At 41.7% G+C, this 21,431-nt stretch overlaps 1 protein-coding gene across 4 annotated transcripts in view; it reads right to left on the bottom strand.

The window, feature by feature from the left end:
• nsmfb (NMDA receptor synaptonuclear signaling and neuronal migration factor b) overlaps positions 1-20,906 on the bottom strand; it is a 33,774-nt gene extending 12,868 nt beyond the window's left edge. The window contains exons 1-10 of one of the 4 annotated variants that reach the window (XM_019860998.1): positions 20,593-20,906; positions 11,737-11,798; positions 10,517-11,260; positions 9,771-9,843; positions 9,311-9,316; positions 7,436-7,504; positions 3,904-3,956; positions 2,733-2,822; positions 1,799-1,926; positions 1,579-1,662 (exon numbers count right to left, since the gene is read on the bottom strand). In XM_019860998.1, coding sequence (XP_019716557.1) covers positions 1,579-1,662; positions 1,799-1,926; positions 2,733-2,822; positions 3,904-3,956; positions 7,436-7,504; positions 9,311-9,316; positions 9,771-9,843; positions 10,517-11,260; positions 11,737-11,798; positions 20,593-20,702 — 1,419 coding nt within the window. In that variant the 5' untranslated portion in view covers positions 20,703-20,906. The remainder of the gene's footprint in view (positions 1-1,578; positions 1,663-1,798; positions 1,927-2,732; positions 2,823-3,903; positions 3,957-7,435; positions 7,505-9,310; positions 9,317-9,770; positions 9,844-10,516; positions 11,261-11,736; positions 11,799-20,592) is intronic. The other 3 variants (XM_019861000.1, XM_019860999.1, XM_019861001.1) reach the window with 3 other exon arrangements.
• Positions 20,907-21,431: the final 525 nt, after the last annotated feature.

Here is a 21,431-nt window from a genome sequence, read left to right as displayed (position 1 = left end):
TTCACACGTGCACATTTGTTCCGGCGTAGCGTCGCAAACGAGCATTTGCTCTGGAGCAAATTTTTAAACCACCTCCCTGAGGTGGATCAAATTTGGTCCGGTATAAGCTCTTTAGTGGAGCTACGTTGGAGCAAATGTGCACGTGTGAACGCTCGACTGGATCTGTTTCGGCGCAGCGTCGGACCTTAACGTTGCCGTGTGAACGGGGCTATTGTTTTGATCAAAGAAGACGACACTGAGACAGACCCAACACAGCAGACATACTGTATACTGTATCAAGGACATGTGAATACTTTATTCTTTCCACATTTAAAAGCACTCTCCTTAGTTTGTAAGGTGTAGGCAGGGATTAAATTTAGATTTTATATGCACATGTGTAAATGGTTGAAAAATTCCTTTCTTTATAAATCTCGTTTAATCTTAAAGTGCATTACTATATTTTTCAATACGAATTACTTTTTAAAGTTGTGTGCCTTTGTACAATCAGTGTGATCAGTTGCAATGCATATATGTGAATGTTAAAAGTCAATTGCACATTTGTCGAAGGAAATCTAAGGTGCGTCATGAAATGTTTTGGAAGATATGTTCATTAAATTTCAACATTTTCCGAATGTTCTTGTGCTTCCTTAGACCAAAACAAAGGAAAGACATATTTTGGTTAATTATAGCAGAGTATGGTATAATTTTAATGGGTCCGGCCCACTTGACATCTACCGAGGCCGTATGTGGCTAACAATGTGAAATGAGTTTGACACCCCTGCTATAGACAGATGTTATAGATGGGATCTTCCCAACATAATGGATTCCTTTTTACCAATACTACGTGATTACAATGGCCACGGAATCACGTATGGCCAGTTATGATGTAAATGTTGAGATTTTTGTGGAAATAAACTGCTTCTTTTTTTTTCGTGAGGAGGGGTGGGCAGGTGGGCGTACTCTGTTATCATCAAAGAGCTGTGCCAATACTTTGACCCTCATATAGTTTATCTTATAAGTTTGGCCCTCAGTAAGTGAATGTGAGTTATTAATTTCCAGAGGTGGGCATTCCGTCAAGACTGATGGAAGGTCCGTCAATTCGTTGTGCTATTAAAATAATGGACTAAACATCGATTGAAGTGGGTTTTTATATGTTTTTGTATATCACATTGTCAATACTGACAGACCTTCTGTCATTGACGGACTCCCGCTCAGGTGCACTCAGTGTGTTATATGATTGTAAATGTTGATTGTAAATACTGTGGTGTATCTTTGTTTTAGTTTTCATGATACAAGGCTTGGGTTCTTCACTGGAATAGATGGACTGGCGAACGAGGAATGACGGACCGGCAAAATTTACTGACATGCCCACCTCTGCTCATTTCAACAAAATCCCATTATAAGCGAATGAGCGTCATTGTCAGCTTGAGCAAAGTCTGGCTTGGACTAACGAACGAACAAACGGGTATGATATGGTGAAGTTGAATTTTTTGTTTTTTTATGTGTGGCTTGAAATACATAAAACCGAAGAAGTCTAAAATACAAACTTAAAAGCACATTATGACTTAAAGGAGGTTCTGAAAAGCTTTTACTACTCACATAAAGAATTGGAATGATGGAAGGGTCATCCCTACGAATGATGTTCGGAACATATTCAGCCTTTGGGACCTTGGAGGATATAAGCTGAGGGAGGCAAATAAACATGCAGAGCGGGAGTGAGGTAGATCACGGACCACTTGGTATGAAGGTAAAAGGTCATCTATGAACCGTAGTCACGCAATAACGTCAACATGGCTGAAGAGTGAATTCTGAGCCTTACAATGATTTTAGGTGGGATGAAATCATCTCCTTCACAGGCTACTCTCTCCATCTCTCTTTCATCCCCCCAATCAGCATCCTCATCCAACCCTTCATTGAGGGTCCCTGACGAGGTCTGGATATCGCCACCTGGCTCAGACACACACGCACGCACACGCACACACACACACACACACACACACACACACACACACACACACACACACACACACACACACACACGTGCACAACAACAAAGGGTGAGATGAAAGAAGAACACAAACATGATTAAAGAGTACGTCCATCATTTGAAGGAGCTGCACCTGTTGTTTTATTTCGGACTAATGGAGGTGAGAGTTCATAAAAACCTCCCAGACAGTTAGCATTTACAATGCAAATTAAGTCGATGGGATAAACATTGGAAGAAAGCGTGTACACTAGCCATACGGGATCAAACAAGCAGTGAATGCAATAATGCCAATTATAATGTGCAAAAAGGATGCAGTCGCCCCCCCATTTGTGTCTTTAGAAATATATATATATATATACGTGGGTTCAAGCGTGTTCCGCCTTGGAGGTTCTACTGTTGCGAAGAAACTGAATCACTGTTAAATTTTCAAGATCAGAACACACTAAACTACACTGCCAACGCACTGAGAATATTTTGGCCAAGAAAATGCAAAAATTTCTAAAAAATGATGTTGCCATAGTTTCTCATTACCCAAGTCAGAAATATTCAGACAAGGTGTGAGCTGCATGAATTTGCAGCCTTGATTTATGGACTATCTTCATGCGTTTGCATTTTAAGTACCGTACCGCGTCAATCTTGTTTGTGTCAGCACATTTTCATTGTCCTCGTGAAAGATTGGAATATATTCTTCTCGTGTTTGAATGCAGAATAAGTGTCGTCTTTGTCTGTCCATTGGAGGCGAAAGATGGAAAGGGTGCTGACTCACTGTCTCTGGAGTCATGCAGTGAGTCAGGCTTGACAGGGGTTGGGTCACTCCACGAGCGGCTGAAACTCTTGGCTCTGCGATCAGCATACGCTGACAATTACAAGAGAAATTCACATTAGGATCCTCTATCGAGCAAAATCTTACCCAGTATTCAGGAAGAAGGTAATAAGTGTCCTGAAGGGTAATTGTCTTTCGTGTTTTCAGCTAATGTTGTGTGGTAATTTCATTTGTTGTGTATTGATTAAAGATTTACTTTTGCACCATGCGAGCCTATGACACTAGTCATTTAATACAAAGCACATTATAGGTCTAAAAGGTAGTAGTTGGTAGTGACTTTCATCTTTGGTGAGTTAATTACGTGCCACAGTGCTGCCAAGCTCCTGTGAGACCACGGCGGGGTCACAACAGCATGGGGTCAGTGGATGCAATAGCACATAGTATATCTGTGACATTTATTGTGTGTGTCACAAACAAATATGCGTTCATGCACGTATTTTCTTATTTTGCCATACTTTCCGAGAAAGGAAATTCATTCCACAAATTATCCATCCCACTAGGGTTGTGAACAACTAGTGCTTAGCACACTTGAAATAAGAAAATAAGATAAGAATGTAAGAAAACCTTTATTTGTCTCACAATGGAGAAATTCGCAATTTACAGCAGCAAAATTTGGAGGGAAGAAAGTAGAAAAACATGAAGTATTTGCATGGACAAAAATAAAGAGGGACGAGGACATTGACATTGAGCATCTATGGACAATTTCAACTTTCAACCTCAAAGAATCTTTTGTGCCAATTTTTGAAATGTGGGAGGAGACCGGTGTACCCAAAGAAAACTCGAAGAAAAGTGGTTCAAGTAGCGATTTCCTGATGGTGATCCAGACATACTAACCGCAATCGATGTCCACATTTAATGTGACAAAATGTTTGTTTTTGTTTTCCCAAAAGCAAGATAGCTGAAATAACAGGCAGACATTTTTCATATTCAGTGGAGGTAAAATGAAAGGGTTGAGTCAATTACTGGCGGAAATTAGTTATTCGCAGATAGTCCCTACAGCAGACAAATAGAGCGGTTCCTCCCTTAATATATTTCAAGCTGGATGCGTCACTCCTGAAGCACTAACATGAACTGATATCAGCACCTTAACATGCATAGACAAACGTTCACTTACTCTGGACCTTCACCCTTCGGCTTCCCACCATCCTAAGGTGTTTGCGGAAGTTTCTGTCGTGTTTGGGAATAGAAAAAAAAATGACATGTCAGGAAGAGGCAGTATGATCAGAGACAAAAAAAAAATACTGTCAAATCTTTTGAAAACACAGATGAACACACAGGTAACGAGCATGTGAAGCTGCAACTGATGGAGGGTCTACAAAGGTGAGTGCACAGTGTATATTAGATGGGTCAAGCCACAATGCAGGGGAAGCCCACACAACCATATCGATTCCCCAATTTTGGAGACATCTGGCCAAGACACTTACAGGACCTGTCATCTGAAAACCACAGTTTTCTCCAAAAATATCTCACTTTGGGGAAGAATAAAGATTCAGGTGAGGATAAGTCTAAGTCAAACCCTAATTCCTGAATAGGTAAAGTAAGGTAGGTAGGTAAGTCTCATGATGTATGTTTATACAGCTTAAGTAGGGTCAAATGTTAAGGGCTAAATAATGGGCCTTCTTGACACAAACACAGACAAACGACAATGTCAAGCGGTTTCAGTAACCCTGCCAAAATTACAGTCACAAGAAGTAAACTTTAGGTTTTAAGTGTCAATCTAGGAGGTCCCATCAAACAAATGTGACACTAAGACAATAAAACTGACTTTTAGTCGCTGTCTCTCCGTTTGTGTGTGTGTGTGTGTGTGTGTGTGTGTGTGCGTGTGTGTGTGTGTGTGTGTGTGTGTAAATGTTTTCCTGGGTGTCTACCCGAACAGTACTTTACGTGACTACAACGATATCTGTGATTTCTTTTTGTTTTATCACAATGGTAACACTTGAATGAAGTAAGAAACTACAAAGTACTTGAGAAGTGAGAAATGAACCAGAGGGTCTGCCTTAAGAGGTTTACAAATGGAACCATATGTGGCCTTAAGGTGCTTCATTATTCAACATGATGTCCCTGAGTGTGATTGTTCAGTGCTGTTAAACTCAAACACTAACATATTTGTCAGTCAGGTCTGATTTGTCTTTCTCAGTTTGAGTTCCTATGATAGAACAAAACGGGAGATTTCATAATTACTGTACTGAAATCATCGACAGTAAATTTGAGAAAATTAAAAAGCGCCATGGCACACAAGCGGGGCGATTGACATCCTTGAAACTCAAGAGATGGGATGACATGCATTCCTCTAAGCAATCAACCTGTTGCATTCTTGCAAACACAAAGACTGATGGATAGTCGAATATGAGTTTGTAATTTATTTTGTTATTCATTGGAAATAACATTGCATGACCATAAAAAAAAAAAAAAAAAAAAACCTAATCACCCCAACTACTTTGTGAGTATTTTTTGAAAACCAAACCCATTTACATTTGATCTTTTTTTTTTCTTTCTTAGACATTGTGTTGCTAGTCTATATAGTTAAAGGCATTCCATGTCAGTGCTGGCTGCGGGAGTCGTCAATGCGGAGCCTAAAATAGAGGCATGAGTCAGAGAAGGGGAGGATCTATCAGTCAGCAAACACTTTTTACTGAGTGACAACAGCTTTTAAAATCACTTCACACCCACACAGCGAGTCTGGTGTCAAATTCATGCCGGTGTGTGTGCAAAGTATCTCCTGTGACCTTTGCAGCAAAAAAAAAGAAAAAAAAAGAAAAAGAAAAAAATCCTTGCATATTGATGCAGGTATAAATTGTAAATCTGAATGAGGTGCACCTCTCTGTTGAAAGCCTGGTATTTCGAAGTCTGATCAGGCACTCACACATGTGCTCGCACAAACAGGCACACAAAGAAACTTTTTCCCTTGCCTGGTTTAAAACGTTGAAAGACAACTTTCTCTCCGACACATATGGTACACTCTCAAACACAGATGGCAAGAACCCCAATACGAAGCATTAAGTAAAGACACTGAGTGAGTTCCTTGAACCACAGTTCCACCAAGTAGTCTGCTTCAGTTCAATTTGTCGAACTAAATCCTTGACTGGCCAGTGGACAGCATCAAAGCTGGAAATAGCTGCATCAGCTATGGACAGTGATGTCCTGTTCGGTGTTTGACACAGTCAGTGCCCTGATCTAAACCCAAAACAGCATACCGTATTTTCCGCACTAAAAGGCGCACCTAAAAGCCTTCCATTTTCTTAAAAACTCACAGTGCGGATTAAAATCCGATGCGCCTTGTGTATGGTTATTACGGTAATATGTGGACCCCAAAATGGCTCCTTGCTAGACACATACTTACAACGCAGAGTTAAAACTTAAGGCGGGTTACGCAGTTGAACACGGAAATAGAGCAGCGGCAAGAGAGTTCAACGTTAACGAGTCCATGTTATAACTTGCTGTTGGATAAGTGAATTGTGTCGCTCCTTTATTAAATAAGTTTTACTGACATCTGATCGTTCTGTTGGAATTTCCTTCAGTGTAGCTCCATCTAGTGGATGCATTGTAGATTGCGTCTTATAATGTACTGTACGTCCAATATATGAAAAAAAATTACAAAATTGGCCATTCATTGAAGGTGCGCCTCATAATCCAGTGCGCCTTTTAATGTGGAAAATACACTGTTTTTTTTTAATCTACTAAAGAAAAGACCAAAGGCAGCAAGACCCACAAACAAGTGAAGAATGAAGGCCAGGAAAAGCATTTCAAGGAGGGACATTTCCTGGGTTTTTATCTAAATATTCAAAATTAGATATTACTTCTAAAACATTTACTTGTCCAAATATATCTCAGATAAAATTGTTAAATGCCACATTTGGGCAAAGCTGAAAGTCTGTACTTGTCGACAAAAGCATGTCTTGAAAATATGAATTCAAATCTCTTCCATTTTATGCTATACAAAGGCCAAAAGTACACCAACAATGGCAAAGTTGTTCTGTGCCAAGCCCCGTCGAAGTAAATCAACCTTTCTGAATCTTAAATGTTATGATCAATATTATGGCATGACTTATGTCAGTAATGTTCCCTTCACAAATTTCAAATGATCTTTAATTGTCAAGAATTAACGTTCTTTGAAAGATACACATTGCTTTTGATATCTGATCCAATGTTCTTGAGGGGGCTTTGAAAAGAAAGTCACATTCATCCATTATCTAAATCACTTTATCCTCACGAGGGTCGCTGGTGTGCCGGAGCCTATCCCAGCTGACTTCGGGCTCTAGGTGGGGGACACCCTGAACTGGTTGCCAGCCAAACGCAAAACCACATTGAATTTTCCTTCTTTCGTATTTGACTTTACAGGTGTTCCAAGACTGTAGTAGCTCATCACACACGGGATATGTTTTAATGATGTGCCAATGTTTTAAATGAATAATAATAATACTACAGCTACTACTAATAATAGTAATAACAATAATAATAATGATTATTATTATGATGACGATAATTATTATTAGGTAGCATTGAAAAATCAACATTTTTTCTTTCGGGAAAAGGGAAATCCATATTTTATAGGCAAGAAGATGAGTTTGTTGTTGTGCGACAGGGTTGTTGTTCAGCGGACGGTTTAGCTTTACACAGGACAGGACAGGAAAGCCAGGACAAGGTACCTCTCGATCACGGTGGCTGCATCCTGCTCTCTTTTCCGTCTCTTTTTCTCGGCAATGCCCCGGAAAGCCCTGCCAGAATGTCAAAGTGTTAAGCATGTACCGGGAGAAGGGTAGGGGGGTAAAATTACGCTTCAACGCGACCTGATTTGATGAGTTTTTCTGTCTGAACCAAATCTAATTCAAGGGTTAAATGTGTGAGATGAGCTTGAATAGCTTCATCATTTTGCTTTTAAGAGCAAAGTGAGTCATTATAGGTTGTATAGAGGTGAATGAAGTTCTTAGCGTTATTTATGGATTGGCGAAAGTTATTGCAGAATGCACATTTCATACAGTACGGAAACACACACACACACACACACACACACACACACACACACACACACACACTAGGACCACGACACAAGATAGCAAAGCTCGCCTCTTGACTGGTACTCGTAAGAGGGAGCACATAACTCCTACTCTGGCATCCCTTCACTGGCCCCCCATACATTTTAGAGTTATTTTCAAGATCCTCTTATTTGTTTTCAAATCTCTAAATGACCTCGCGCCACCTTACCTCTCTGAGCTCATCCGCTCCTACACACCTGCCCGGCGCCTCAGGTCTGTGGACCAGACATTATTAGAAGTACCAAGAACTAAACTGGGGCTCAGAGGGGATCGAGCCTTTTCTGTTGCTGGTCCCTCCCTCTGGAATGACCTCCCACTGAACATTTGGCAAGCGTCCTCGCTGCCCATCTTCAAAACCCGCCTCAAAACTCACTTGTATTCTTTGGCATTTGACTCAGCATGACTTAGATTTTTTCTTGGTTTTGCTGTTCGGTGCTTTCTACCGTCTTTATTACCGATTTGCTTTACTATATGTTGTATATGTTAAATTGCTCCATGTACAGCACTTTGTATGCAGCGATGGCTGTTTGAAAGTGCTCTATAAATACAGTTGAGTTGAGTTAACTTAGAAACTAAATTTCAAGTTTGCCTTCTCAATGTTATTATTCCTCGGGAACCGCTTAGTTGACCAGTTACTGGTATTGTAGATTGATAACCCGCAATTTTAGACAAGATTTAATTGGACCAAACCATTTGAAGGACTGCACATCTTGGTCAGTGAGCACTGTTATTTGACCCTAAAGAGGACAGCAATGTCTCTGTCATGATGTCAAACAGAATGAGTGGTACTGTGTATCAAATATCAAGTCATACCCAGCAGTCAGGTTTTGACTGACAAGAGCCACCAATGCACAAAAAATGTCTGTACAGTGAATATTATCACTGCCCAGCCCGTGAAAAGACCTTATTTTCTCCACTGAATGCAATTAAGTGATCTTCCTCATGCTGTTTGTTTGTTGTCAAGCAAGTCTCATTTTACATACAAGAATGTCGACAGGACTAGAATTATTTTTACTTGATTTCTAGATTCATCATTTTGGCTTTAGTCCTGTTTCCTACATACAGTTCATGTTCTCGTATCCATCAGATGCAGCGACGATTGACTGAAGGTGGCAATGTTTTTTTTTTTCAAACAAGCAAATATGTGCTCTCAACATTACATTTCATGCATCATCATGAATATTCTTTTTTTCTACCAGGACTGAGTATATACATTTCACCTAACAGTATCACTGTGGCATTTCTTGATTATTTAAGAAGTATTACAATTTTCCTGATTTATTGTGCCAATTGTGCACCTTTGTTTTCTGATGGTAATACTCAGTCCAGCAAACAATGTGGTTCAAGAGGACAAAGTAAAGTGAATAGCACAGAGGTACAAGAGGCAAACATGGAGGGAGGGAAAAAAAGGTTCAAGATGCGATACTTGAAGTGAAACAAACAAGATGCCAAATATGCAGAGTGTGGGTGTGTGAAGGAATTACTCACGATATTCTACAGTCGTGATTTGGAAAGCCGCCACAGAGAAAGAAGTGGAAGAAGACAAGATTTAAGGTAAGCCAGAAGCACAGCCAGCCAAATATTCAGTAGATATCAGTTGAATGGCATCACGTGACAGCTCACAGGGGAGTTCGCGTACGGCATGATCGATCACCCAAATATTTTTGCTAAGCGACTCGAGCGGAAAACAGGAGTGTCTTTGCATACCCCATCTTTCATATAGGATACCAAAGTACATAAACAAATTACATGTGATCATAATATCACAATAAAATGTAAAGGAAATCAATATATTAAAACTGCACATTTTAGAGTGCCATTTTATTGCGGGCCACCAAAAGCCCACTGGTGCTATAATCCAGTTTAGTAATCAGCAGATCTGACAGGAATTTGATTGTAAATGATACACATTGAGGGAGAAGAAATGTCGATTATATGCTGTACTTACGCTTGCATGGTGGTAGTTGCTGTCTGAAAACTCAACATATTCTCTTTGGGGAACCAGCTATCAGAATTGTCTTCTGTAATCACAAAAATTAGAAAGTAGAACAGCAACAAGTGAGTTTTACTGAGGTGCATCAGGCTCTTAAATGAAATAAGCAGTTTTTCTGCATTAGTTGAAGGTATACCGTATCATGTGACCTTCTAATGATTACCTTTTCCAAGGACAGCTTGAATGTAAAATATTGTTGTGAAAAGGTAAATACATCCATCCATACATTTTGCTTCACTTGGAGAGTATCTAAGTTAAATTTGGGCAGGACACACCCTGGACTGAGATTCAAACCATGAACCTCAAAACTTTAAGGAAGCCCTGGTAACCACTCGGACACAGTGTTGCTAAATTGGAAAATCATTCATCTTAAATATAGATACATATCGATAAACCTCAGACAAACACATAACATACTCGATTTGTCGTGATTCATGAAGCAACACCTTAGCCAAAATGCAGAAGCATTCCAAAAACAACTACAGTACTTCATTAGTTTTGCAAGGAGTTATTGCAACAAACATTTCAATAACGGGTTCAACTAATATTTCTAGACACTGCTTCTGCATTTCTGGTCCTAAGTCAGGTCGGATAGTTACTTGCTTTCTTGTGATGCTGAACTGAAAAATCAGCATAGAAAATGAGTGGATGGATAACTACCTATAATTATTCGACCCATCATGACTTCTAACATGCATTACCCCTGTCATCAGTAGATGTTCTTTCATCACTGTACATCCTCTCCAGTTTCTTATGGTGCTTCCTCCCATTCCGTGGTGAGGTTTCCAGGTCCAGGGAGCGCTGGCTTTGACACGGGGCACGAATGCAGGCCACACAGTCTGGAGTGCTGTCATCTCTTGAACCTCTTTTCCTCATGCCCCAATCTCGGATATTACTAGCACTGTTAGAGCTCTGCAGTGACTGAGATGAAGACAAAGGCCCCCCACGATTCTGGTGGCCATGGTAACTGCGGTGATGGCTACTACGGTTGTGGCTACCCCGGGTTGATGCAGATGATCGCTGGTCGGGATAAGATGAGTTATCGTATTGCGCTTGGGAAAGCGGGTCATCCTTGCCACACTTTAGCACCTCCAATTCCAGGCTTTCCTCACTGCCTTGGCCCAGAGTCATCCTTACCTCTTTTGTGATCGTGTACACCCTAGCTGGCTTCACTGTCACACTACCCTGTGCGTCTCTGGCACTTGGTGGGTCCTCTGTGGAGAGGCTTTGCTCAGCAGAGAGTCTACGTTTAGAAGGTGCCTGAGCTTTGAGTGGGTTAGCCTGAGGTTGGGCTTGTATCTGGGCACTATGATTGGATTGTCCAGCCTTGCTTGATTTTACTATGGGTAAAGAGTTACTCTGTGGTGGCAGATTGTTGTTGTGCAAGTGACTGACGTCTGGAGAGTCACAGGTGTGGCCAAGGAAGGTGTCAGACAACAGATGATCTACAGAAAAAAAAAATGAAAATGATTATAGGAAAGTCAGTGGATGCTATTTAAAGATAAAAAAATTAATCTAATGGCTGACGACAATTTTATTGTCCAGGTGTTTTAGGGTTGACTACAAAGAAGTCTAGGATTCCAATATTCTAAGCAAAAATGGAAAATGTAAGACAAAATGGAGTTGGTAAAATCTTCAGCCAAACAACATAACAGCAACTTTCCTTCTGTAAGATTTAGGAATGGGACATTGGGAATGTTGTCCATTCACCCAGAGTAACATTTGTGAAATCTAAGGTCACTAATGTTCGATGAGATGGCTTGGTTGACAACATGTTCTAGTTGATCTCAAATGTGTTGAGGTAAGAGCTCCTTGCTTTGTTCACATTCCATTTTATGGAACGACTTGCTGTCCAAAGTGTGGGGGGGGGGGTGGATCATTTAATTCAGGTGAAACAACATGGTCAAATGACCTCACCTACCTGCTCTGTTGCGGTTCTCTGAATTTGTATTGGACAAATATTCTCCAAATGCTCTGGCAGCCCTGTTAAGACAGGAGAAGTACACATGAAATAAAATTAAATGTGTAACGGTCAAAGCCTAGATTTCCATTTTGTGACCACCATCACACTCTAAAAAGGAATCCCCTTTATCAAAGATGGAGAGAAACCCTGGGCATGTCCACAGACAACTGGCCTACCCCTCACAGCCCCTGAATGGCAGCTGCAGGTTGACCCAGCACAGAAATGATAATCAACTCTGAGGCTTCACAACACCTGCTCATGCTGGAACTTAATACCCTGGGAAGAGTAGATTGGGCAAGCAGATGAAATAAAACATGCCAAATATCAGGAACTGGTGGAGGCATGCGGGGGCAAGGGCTGGAGGTCTTTCTATGAGCCCAAAGAAGTTGGCTGTCGAGACTTTGCTCTCTGCAAATTCCTCCGCCAATTGGGCATTACAGGGGTGCCCGAGAAAAAGGCCATCCAATCTGTGAGCGACTCTCAGAGAAAGCCAAAGAAATGCTGTGACAGACCCATGGGTTGCGACTGGGTCTAAAAATGGGGCCTGGTCACCCCCTGGTCACCTGAGGGAGAGCGTCTGATATTGCGAGATCTGGAACACACAGGATACACCACTCAGGATACATAACCCCAGGATACACCACTCACTGCATCACTTTGCAAGAGATGTTTCTGAGAAAGTTTGTGAGGCCCTTTCATAGACAAAGGTGTCAACTTGATGATACCACCATACAAGATCTGTATGAGGCTATTTCCTAATGCTGCAGTCAGACCGAACGTGAGTTGAGGATATAAAGTCAAGGAAGGTTGTGCGAGTAGATGGGAATGTGTGCCGGGCAACACGGATGATGCATCGGATACGACGTAAGTGTGACCACTAAAAACTTGGCTTTTTTTCCAGTTCGCTGCCGTGTGAAAATGTGAATGCAAAGTGGCCAATCGGTGTCGAGAATGACTGACTTCGTCTCACACACATATCCACACGTTGCCGTCTGTGGGCACTGACAGGTACACAACACAGCCAGCTTCCGATACCAGCAGTCAATTGCTCTTAATTGCCTGGAGCAGGAGATCCCGATAGGTCAATGTTTGTGCACCAACATTTGTTGATATCAATTCAGTATCCATCACCGGATTTCTTCCCCGAACAGGACTCACCGTCAGCTCAAAACAACTGTGTAGTCCATTGATCTCAAAAGCTGAGCCTGGCATGTTGTCTATTAGGTTTGTTTTTTTACTGTCATCTATCACCACAGTATAACAGTATTTATAAAGTGAGTACTGACCTGGCACGCAGCTTTGCAAGCTGCAACACAGTTCATCTGTTGAGCTGGGAGACCATACAGGGAACTTTGACACTTTATGTTCCAACAATAAAAGCATGAAATAAATATATAAATTAACATTGTTCTGTGTGGCCAGGTTGTCAACTGGTTAGCGTGTCGACCTCACAGTGCAGAGGTCGTGGTTTCGATCCCGGCTCCGGCCAGGATTGAACCCCTGTGTGGAGTATGCATGTTCTCCCCAGGCCTGCGTGGGTTTTCTCCGGGTATTCCAGTTTCCTCCCACATTCCAATAACATGCATGGCAGGCTGGTTGAACACTCTAAATTGTCCCTAGGTGTGACTGTGAGCGCAGATGGTTGTTCGTCTCTGTGTGCCCTGCAATTGGCTGGCAACCGGTTCAGGGTGTCCTCCGCCTACTGCCCGAAGACGGCTGGGATAGGCTCCGGCACCCCCTGCGACCCTTGTGAGGATAAACCGGATGGATGGATGGTTCTGTAAGATGTTCAAAACACGGTTTTGTGATGTGACTGTTAAACTGAAATAGTCAATGAAAATGTAAATAATATTAGCATCCCTCTTATTAGTAAATTCCCTTTACGGCTTGTATGGCCTTCCAATCTGCATAGTAATTAGGATGGTTCAGGATGGAGCGCTACCCCACTTTGCATTGTCTAGCTCCGAAACAGAGTCGGCTCTTCTGGATAACAGGTACCTACATATTAGTGAAGCCACAGCCAACTATGTGCATAAACCTAATTTGGTGCCAGAAACTCTTAACAGAGCATTGTGAGCCACATAAACCAAATTTCTCGAGAACAGAGCTTGACTCTTGGCCTGTACTAAATACAAAGCTGCTCGATGCGCGTCAGATAAAGTTCACATGTATCATGAAACATGTTTCCAATACACACCCCTATAAGAAAGCCTGACTTGAATTTGTTTTCCAAAAATTTACTTTGCTAAAAATTGAATGATGTTGTGAAAACTGAAATGTATATTTGCCCCTTTTAACTGAACTACGTTGTTGCTCCTCAAATATCTTGAAATTAATTTGCTGTTCACAATTATTTGTCACTTTATTTTGATCTAGAATTTTATTTAGATTGTCCAGTTGACCTTCCCACAGTCAAGGACACATCCCACAAATAGTAAAGGTCACACAGTCACACACACACACAGGCACGCACGCACACACGCACGCACAGGCACACGTGTATAAAATCACGTGATTAGTCAGACTACACAGATCTAGTATTCCAATAGGTAGATTCTTACACAGTTGTACTGAGCAGCACACATACAAATAAATAGGTTACACATGCACTGTACAGCAGGCTGTCGACAAGCACTCAAACATAAATCTCCTGGGGCTCCAGTCAAATGGAATAGCTGTGTTGACGCTGTAGCCTATATGCCTTCTTGCTATGACACTCTAAGTAATTAAATATGAGGCTGCACGTGCAGCGGCGGCATTTCCCATGAAGACTCCCCTCCCGGCTTGGATGAATCGGGGGGAGAAGGAGGCAGGACACGGGGAAGAAAATGCAATCATCCCTAATCTATCTGCATGACTCAGAGCACTTCTTATAAAAAATCCATATGCTACCCTCTGAAGAGAGTGATGTCAACATGTTCACAGCCCAGTTCACAGAGGACAAGGCAAAGCAATGTTCAAAGTCAGCCCTGGACTTGATGAGTTTGTCTTGTCCTGAATACAATGTCACTTTCCTGCCAGACAGTTTGAAATATTGAACGTGAAGTGGGCCTACAAAGTACATGACGCGGCAAATGCCCAAAAATATACAAAATCCCACGGTATGGGATATATAGAAGACAACTGATTTTGTTTGTAGATGCTTACTGGTTAACAGATCAGACAATAATTCATCTCTTCATGTAAATTGAATCATACAAATTGGCTCATGAAAAAGAGAATCATGAACTCTGTTTGAACCAAAAGCTTATTGTCATCACTGAATCTGTTCAATTGAATCACATGGCTGTGAGTTTCCCTTCCAATTCAGCACTTAGTCCTTGGTGAACGGCACACAAAAATGAGGAAACACAGTACTACCGTCATACTAGTGTGATGAAACTGTCCGATTGTGCCTCATCTTGCTATGGCTGAGTGCAGCTGTACGATCAGCAGCTCTGCCATGTGCTTTTGGATTTTTTTTTTCTACTGCATGTTTTCAGCCATGTGACATGGAGGGGGAGGAGGGAGCATAAGAAATACGGTGACAAGCGTCTATAAGACCAAAATAGAAAGTAAGCGCAGAGTGGGAAGTGGGATGATGATAAGAAAAATAAGCAAGGAATTTGTATTAAACAAGAAGAGAGACAATAGATGAAGACGAAGATCCAAAAAATGGATAACATTATGTGCATGGGAGGTACTCAAATGAGGTAAATATGATTACTCGCCCACATTATTGTGAAGAAGAGGCACAAGTCAATGTATACGCTGAACAGTGTGGCGTATAGATGCCTCCCAGTGGGAGACATTAATGAGCAATGAATGGCACAAAGCTGGAGGGGCAAATATAGGAGCCGCCGTTGGTATGAAAGAAGGGACGGGGATTTTTGCTTTTGTGAAGAGTTTTGTGTTTGTTCATTTGTTTACATGAGGTGCTTTCATGGTGGGGGGTGATGCTTTCATACAACGGTACTGTATATGAACGCACAAGGTACAGAGAGCTGTAAAGGAGCCTGAAACACGTAACAAGTACAGTGCAGTCTTATTTACTGTAAGCATACTACACAGTACAAGAGAAAACATTGTTTGCTTTCACTTCAGTTGAGCAAATCTGAGATATTATATTATATAGATAATAGAGATATCATTCTTAATTATATTGGTAGGATTTTTATGCCAGCTGTCTTCGGGCAGGAGGCGGGGGACACCCTGAACTAGTTGTCAGCCAATCGCAAGGCACACATAGACAGTCACATCCCATTAACCTGCCATGCACGTTTTTGGAATGTGGGAGGAAACCGGAGTACCCAGAGAAAACCAACACAGGCACGGGGAGAACAAACAAACTCCACACACGAAGGCCCAAGCACCTCTGCACTGTGAGGTGGACTTGCTATCCACTAGAAGGAATATATCCATCCATCCATCCATTTTCCAAACCGCATTATCCTCACAAAGATCACGGGGGGTGCTGGAGCCTATCCCAGCCGTCTTCGGGCAGTAGGCATGGGAACCCCTGAACTGGTTGCCAGCCAATCGCAGGGCACACACAGACAAACAACCATCCACGCTCATACTCACACCTAGGGACAATTTAGAGCGTTCAGTCAACCTGCCATGCATGTTTTTGGAATGTGGGAGGAAACCGGAGTACCCGGAGAAAACCCACACAGGCCCGGGGAGAACATGCAAACTCCGCACAGGGAGACCGGAGCTGGAATTGAACCCGGTACCTCTGCACTGTGAGGTCGATGCGCTAACCGGGCACCGGGCTGCCTTAGAGTGATCAATCAACCTGTTACGCATGTTTTTGGAACGTGGGAGGAGTACCTGGAAAAAAACCCACCAGGCATGGGGAGAGCATGCAAACTCCACACAGGAACGCCGGGGCCGGATAGAAACCCACGACCTCTGCACTGTGAGGCGGATGTTCTAAGTTGACCATTGTGCCGCCCTTACAGCATAATGTTGCAGGTTTTAGATTATATCATCATTATATTCAGTGAGCAGTTAGGTAAGCAGGCAAGAAGGAAGGAATGGAAAGAAGGAAGGGAGAAAAGAAGCAAGGAAGGAAGGAAGGAATTCACGTGTCCACCATCCAAGCATGGCTCCCCGAAGCACGGCATTGTGCACAGCTTTTCCTTTCAGGTGCTTTCATTTGGCCAATGGGTCAAACGAATTGAAGGTCTTGTATCACCAGGGCAGTACCTCACACTAGAGTCAAAAACGAATACACTCCACGGATGCTTCTTTGTCTTCCCCCACCGAGCTTGCTTTACTCTGTGGCGTTCATAAATTTTGGACTTACATCCTTGAAGTTTATCCACTCTAACAACACCAACTAAAAGACACATCTTTTGACAGCAAAACCAGTTTTTGATCATCTGCCTACAGTCTTTCTGCTGATGTGGCTATTGAACCAGAGATCATCCAGGCAGCCGCCAAGCTAGTGTCTTGTCCATGGAAACCAAGACAACGAAAGTCTTTGTACAACGCTGAGATCAATTTCAGCTGCACTTGATGGAGAAACACCATTTACAAACCTGTGATGGAGCGACTCCCCAAGGAGTGGGGTGCAAAAATTGCATGCAAAACATCTCATCCAGTTTGCATGGTATGAGGTTGGACAACCATTTATGCAGATGGCTCAGGGTTTCAAATGGGGAGACAGAGAGGAGATTTGGCGAAACAACACAGCCAAAGTGAGCCTACCATCAACCCAAATGTACTGTATGTCATGGATCATGTCATGTACAACAGCACCTCAAAACTAATATCAGGAGTTTCCAAAATACATTAATTTCTAATGCCCTAAATACATATTTGGGTAAATGAATTAAGTGTAATTAGATGGAAGGGTGGGGAGCTAGATCAAGAGTGAGAATGCCTTCTTTGGGGTGGGGTGGGTGGGGTTAAGGATCCAGTAGAAATCTGTGGAGAGACTTTTTTCTGAAATTTTTCATGTTTCCAAATGTCATTTAAATAAAACAATTGCTTCAAGATAGTTCCATAAAAGCCCAGGACATTACTTGCATGACTGCACCGACAAAAATCCACCCCAAGTAATACACACATTAACCTCTTTAACCTTCAACTCCAGTCTTCACTTAATCCTTTCAGTGCATAGGGCCAGTATCAAGACTATACATCCTCTTATTAGCATTACAATGACACTTTCTGCAAAGGATACAATGTCATGCCAACCAGTCAATATTCCAATACATTGTCATTACATTTATCCTTTCGTGGCCATTATGTTACGAGTATTTGACCCCCAACAGGGAAGGAGAGGAGGTCAACGATTTACATTTTGAGAGCTATTCCAACGGCAGCCACGTAACTTAAACTTTTACCAAAGAAAGTACTGTAGTCTACAGTGCTGTATCACTAATCTATACTAATGCAATAGTAAAGTCACAAACAGTAAATATTCGTGTGAAAAATAAACATTTTTGAGGGCATGCTAAACTATCATATCCACAAGTTTCCATTTCGTGAACCTAACGTTTGCCTGTAAGTAAGAAAAATATTTTTTTCTTCTTTCGATGTCTTTCAGTGCACCATTGAATTTTAACTCTATGGGCGAATACTGAAATTGTTGGGGGCCTGGGTGCATGAGCTGTAAATACGGCACACAGCGCCATTTGTAGACATTCTCAACCAATTGTCTACATCTTCCGCAGGCTCATGTTTGAATTTGCCACTCTGCCTATTGTGGGACTCTATATGGTACAACAATGTGTGGGAAAACTACTTCCATCCATCCATCCACCCATCATCTGTACAGTACTGGTTATCCCCACTAGGGTCGCAGGTGCGCTTGGACCTATCCCAGCTGACTTTGGAAGAGAAGTGAAGTACACCTTGAGCTGGTCATGCAGATTTGGTTATGTGTGTATATCTTCAGTAAGTCAATCAATCAAAGTGGTCACCGGAGAATGACAGGACACATGGAAAAAAACAAAAAAACAATCAACTCACATTCATGCCTATAGAAAATAGAGTCTTGAATGAACCTAGATTCCACATTATGGGAATTTGGAGGAAACATCCAAACTCCACACAGGAAGGCTGATGCACGGATTTGAACCCACAGTGTTACTAGGAGACAAATGTGCTGACCAATCAACCACTGTATTGCCTGAAAAAAATGATTTCAAAGAGAAAAGTAAAAAAAAAAAAAATAATAATACTAATGTTAAAGCTGGGTGACAAAAGCGACAAATGTTACTGACGTTTCCTTTGCACTGCACTAGAAGCCCTTGTTTTTGGAATTTTTCAAGAGATAAAATAACACAAGGTATATAAAAACTTATCTCATTATTTTTCCATGCAAAATGCCCAAGTTTTATGCACAGTATTATGCAGTTAAAATTCACAAGGATGTGTGACTGGGCGGCTGTGGCTAGGATGGTATAGCCGGTCGTCAACTGACTGAAGGGTCTGCTGTTCAAATCCCGGCTCCGACTGTCTGCAATTAGAATGTCCCGAACTCTAAATTGTCTCCATGTCGGCATTGTAAATGAAAAGCTGCTCTGAAATGCCTTATCTGGTTAACCAAAGAATACCGACAGTTTGATTTCTCAGAGAAAAGTGAGCTCTTCTCCTGCCATTCACAGTAACAATACATGAGTATCCTTCAGAGGCTTTGATTGGAACACTGACTGGGATTCAAAGACACCACCATGGTTTAATTGCCATTAAACCTTTAATTATTTGTCAGTGACGGTGCAGGAAAAACTGTGGAACACATTTTCCTGAACTGAAGTCTGTATATAACGTAGACTATGAATCTGTGAGATGCTTCTAAAAGTATCGGGGAAAAAAAAACATTCAAACACAGAGGCACTAAGTTAATATTCCAATTTCCTTTGCATACATTTGTTTGACCAATTAGCCAAGCTGTTGAGAGGACCGACAAATAACTGAATTTGAAATGAATACAAACCGCATGCACACATGACAGATTCGAGGCTTCTTCAGGCCGGTTGCGAGTTCACAAATCAAAGTGCATTCGAGACGGCTTTTAAACTGAGAACACACTGTTCTGACACAATGACCTTGAGTTGCAGTCCGCATCAATTCAAAATGAAATGTTGTTACAATTAGTGCAAGTCCACTGAGACCAGCTGGAGGTTATTACGTTTGTCAGTGACCAAATACAAATCAAAATTACTGCATATTACAATATACATTACATAGAAACAACCTAAAATATCAATTTGGTTTGTAAAGGTAGCTTACTTCGGTTACTTGGCTTTTCTCTGGGATGGTTTACTGCACTTTGGAAGATCTCAGTCCTGTAAAAGGTACACTAATCCAAAATGTCTACTTTATTTAAAAAAAAAAACTTATAGTAGAAGTGTAATGATTGCATATAAATCTCATAAATAAACGTGACTGCCCCTGTTACCCTGAAAGTAGATGGTAATTAAAATATTATTTCAAACTTGTCATCGGGCACTCTACGCTTATTTCCTTTCTGCTCTTTCAAGTTGTGGTAGAAGTCGAATCGTTTTCCACGTTCAACTGATGGAACACGACGAGCGAGCAGTCCAGTCAGTCCAAACTATTCTCTGCTACGGTACAATATTCTTCGATGCATATTTAAATGTGAGGAGGGGTTTCTTTTAGTCTGGCAACTTAAAAGTGGAAAAAAAAAACCCACACACACAAACAAGAGGCGCGTCTATTATTTCACAAGTCTCGGCCACATGTTTTTCCAAGCATCACTTGAAGCTCTCATACTCACTCGCAATGTTCCGCAGCAGTTCACACACGGTACAGCTTTATTTTACTTAAATGAGCTGACAGACAATTGTAGCGCCTCACCGAACTTTTGCGGCCACGGATGATATCGCATCACTCCTCAGATTCTTCCTTTTGGACGCCGCAGTTCCCATGCTGAAGTGGACACGAACCGAGGCGAAAGCGCGGACCATTCCCCACTGATCGACGAGAGAAATTATCAAGAAAATAATAAGAGAAAGGGGCAAAGACAATCAGTCACAATTTCAAGTTTTCGTATTTGACCTAATTACGCGTAGTAGCAGCTGCAGTGCTGCGAACTGGGAGAGGAGCCGCGTGCGAGAGACGTGATGCTCAGCTCTGCACTCATCCAGCCACGAGTCCGGAAAGGAAGTTAGGACCATATATGGAAGAGCAACCCGCCTGTCTCGTGCGCACGTGCACCGGTTGGGCGTGGGCAGAAGCTGAAGAGGATGTCAATAACAAAGGTACCTTGACTTGACTGACGAATCGAATTGAGCAAGCTTTCAACTCAGTTTGCTTCCATATCAAATCAATATTCCCCACTGAAATGCCATGGATCACTAGTGATTCAAATTGCGGCTCTCAACACAACGAAAAAAACAAAGAAATACAGGTTAAAAAAAAACATTTACAAACCCAATTCCAATGAAGTTTAGACATTGTGTAATTTGCAAATCATGTTCAACTTGGATTGAATCGAATACACTGCAAAGACAGGATATTTAATGTACAAATTGATACAATTTATTGTTTTGGGCAAATAATCATTCACTTGAAATTTTATATCTGCAACACGTTCAACAAAAGCTGGGACAGGGTCATGTTTAACAGTGTTGCACAGTGGCGGACCCTGAGGGCCAGCAAGGCCTTCTCTGCTGGCCTAAAAATTCTCAGAAAAG

Source organism: Hippocampus comes, unplaced genomic scaffold (genome assembly GCF_001891065.2).
Source record: "Hippocampus comes isolate QL1 unplaced genomic scaffold, H_comes_QL1_v1.1 scaffold130, whole genome shotgun sequence".
Lineage (NCBI taxonomy): Eukaryota > Metazoa > Chordata > Actinopteri > Syngnathiformes > Syngnathidae > Hippocampus > Hippocampus comes.
This window is presented reverse-complemented; position numbering and strand designations above follow the sequence as displayed.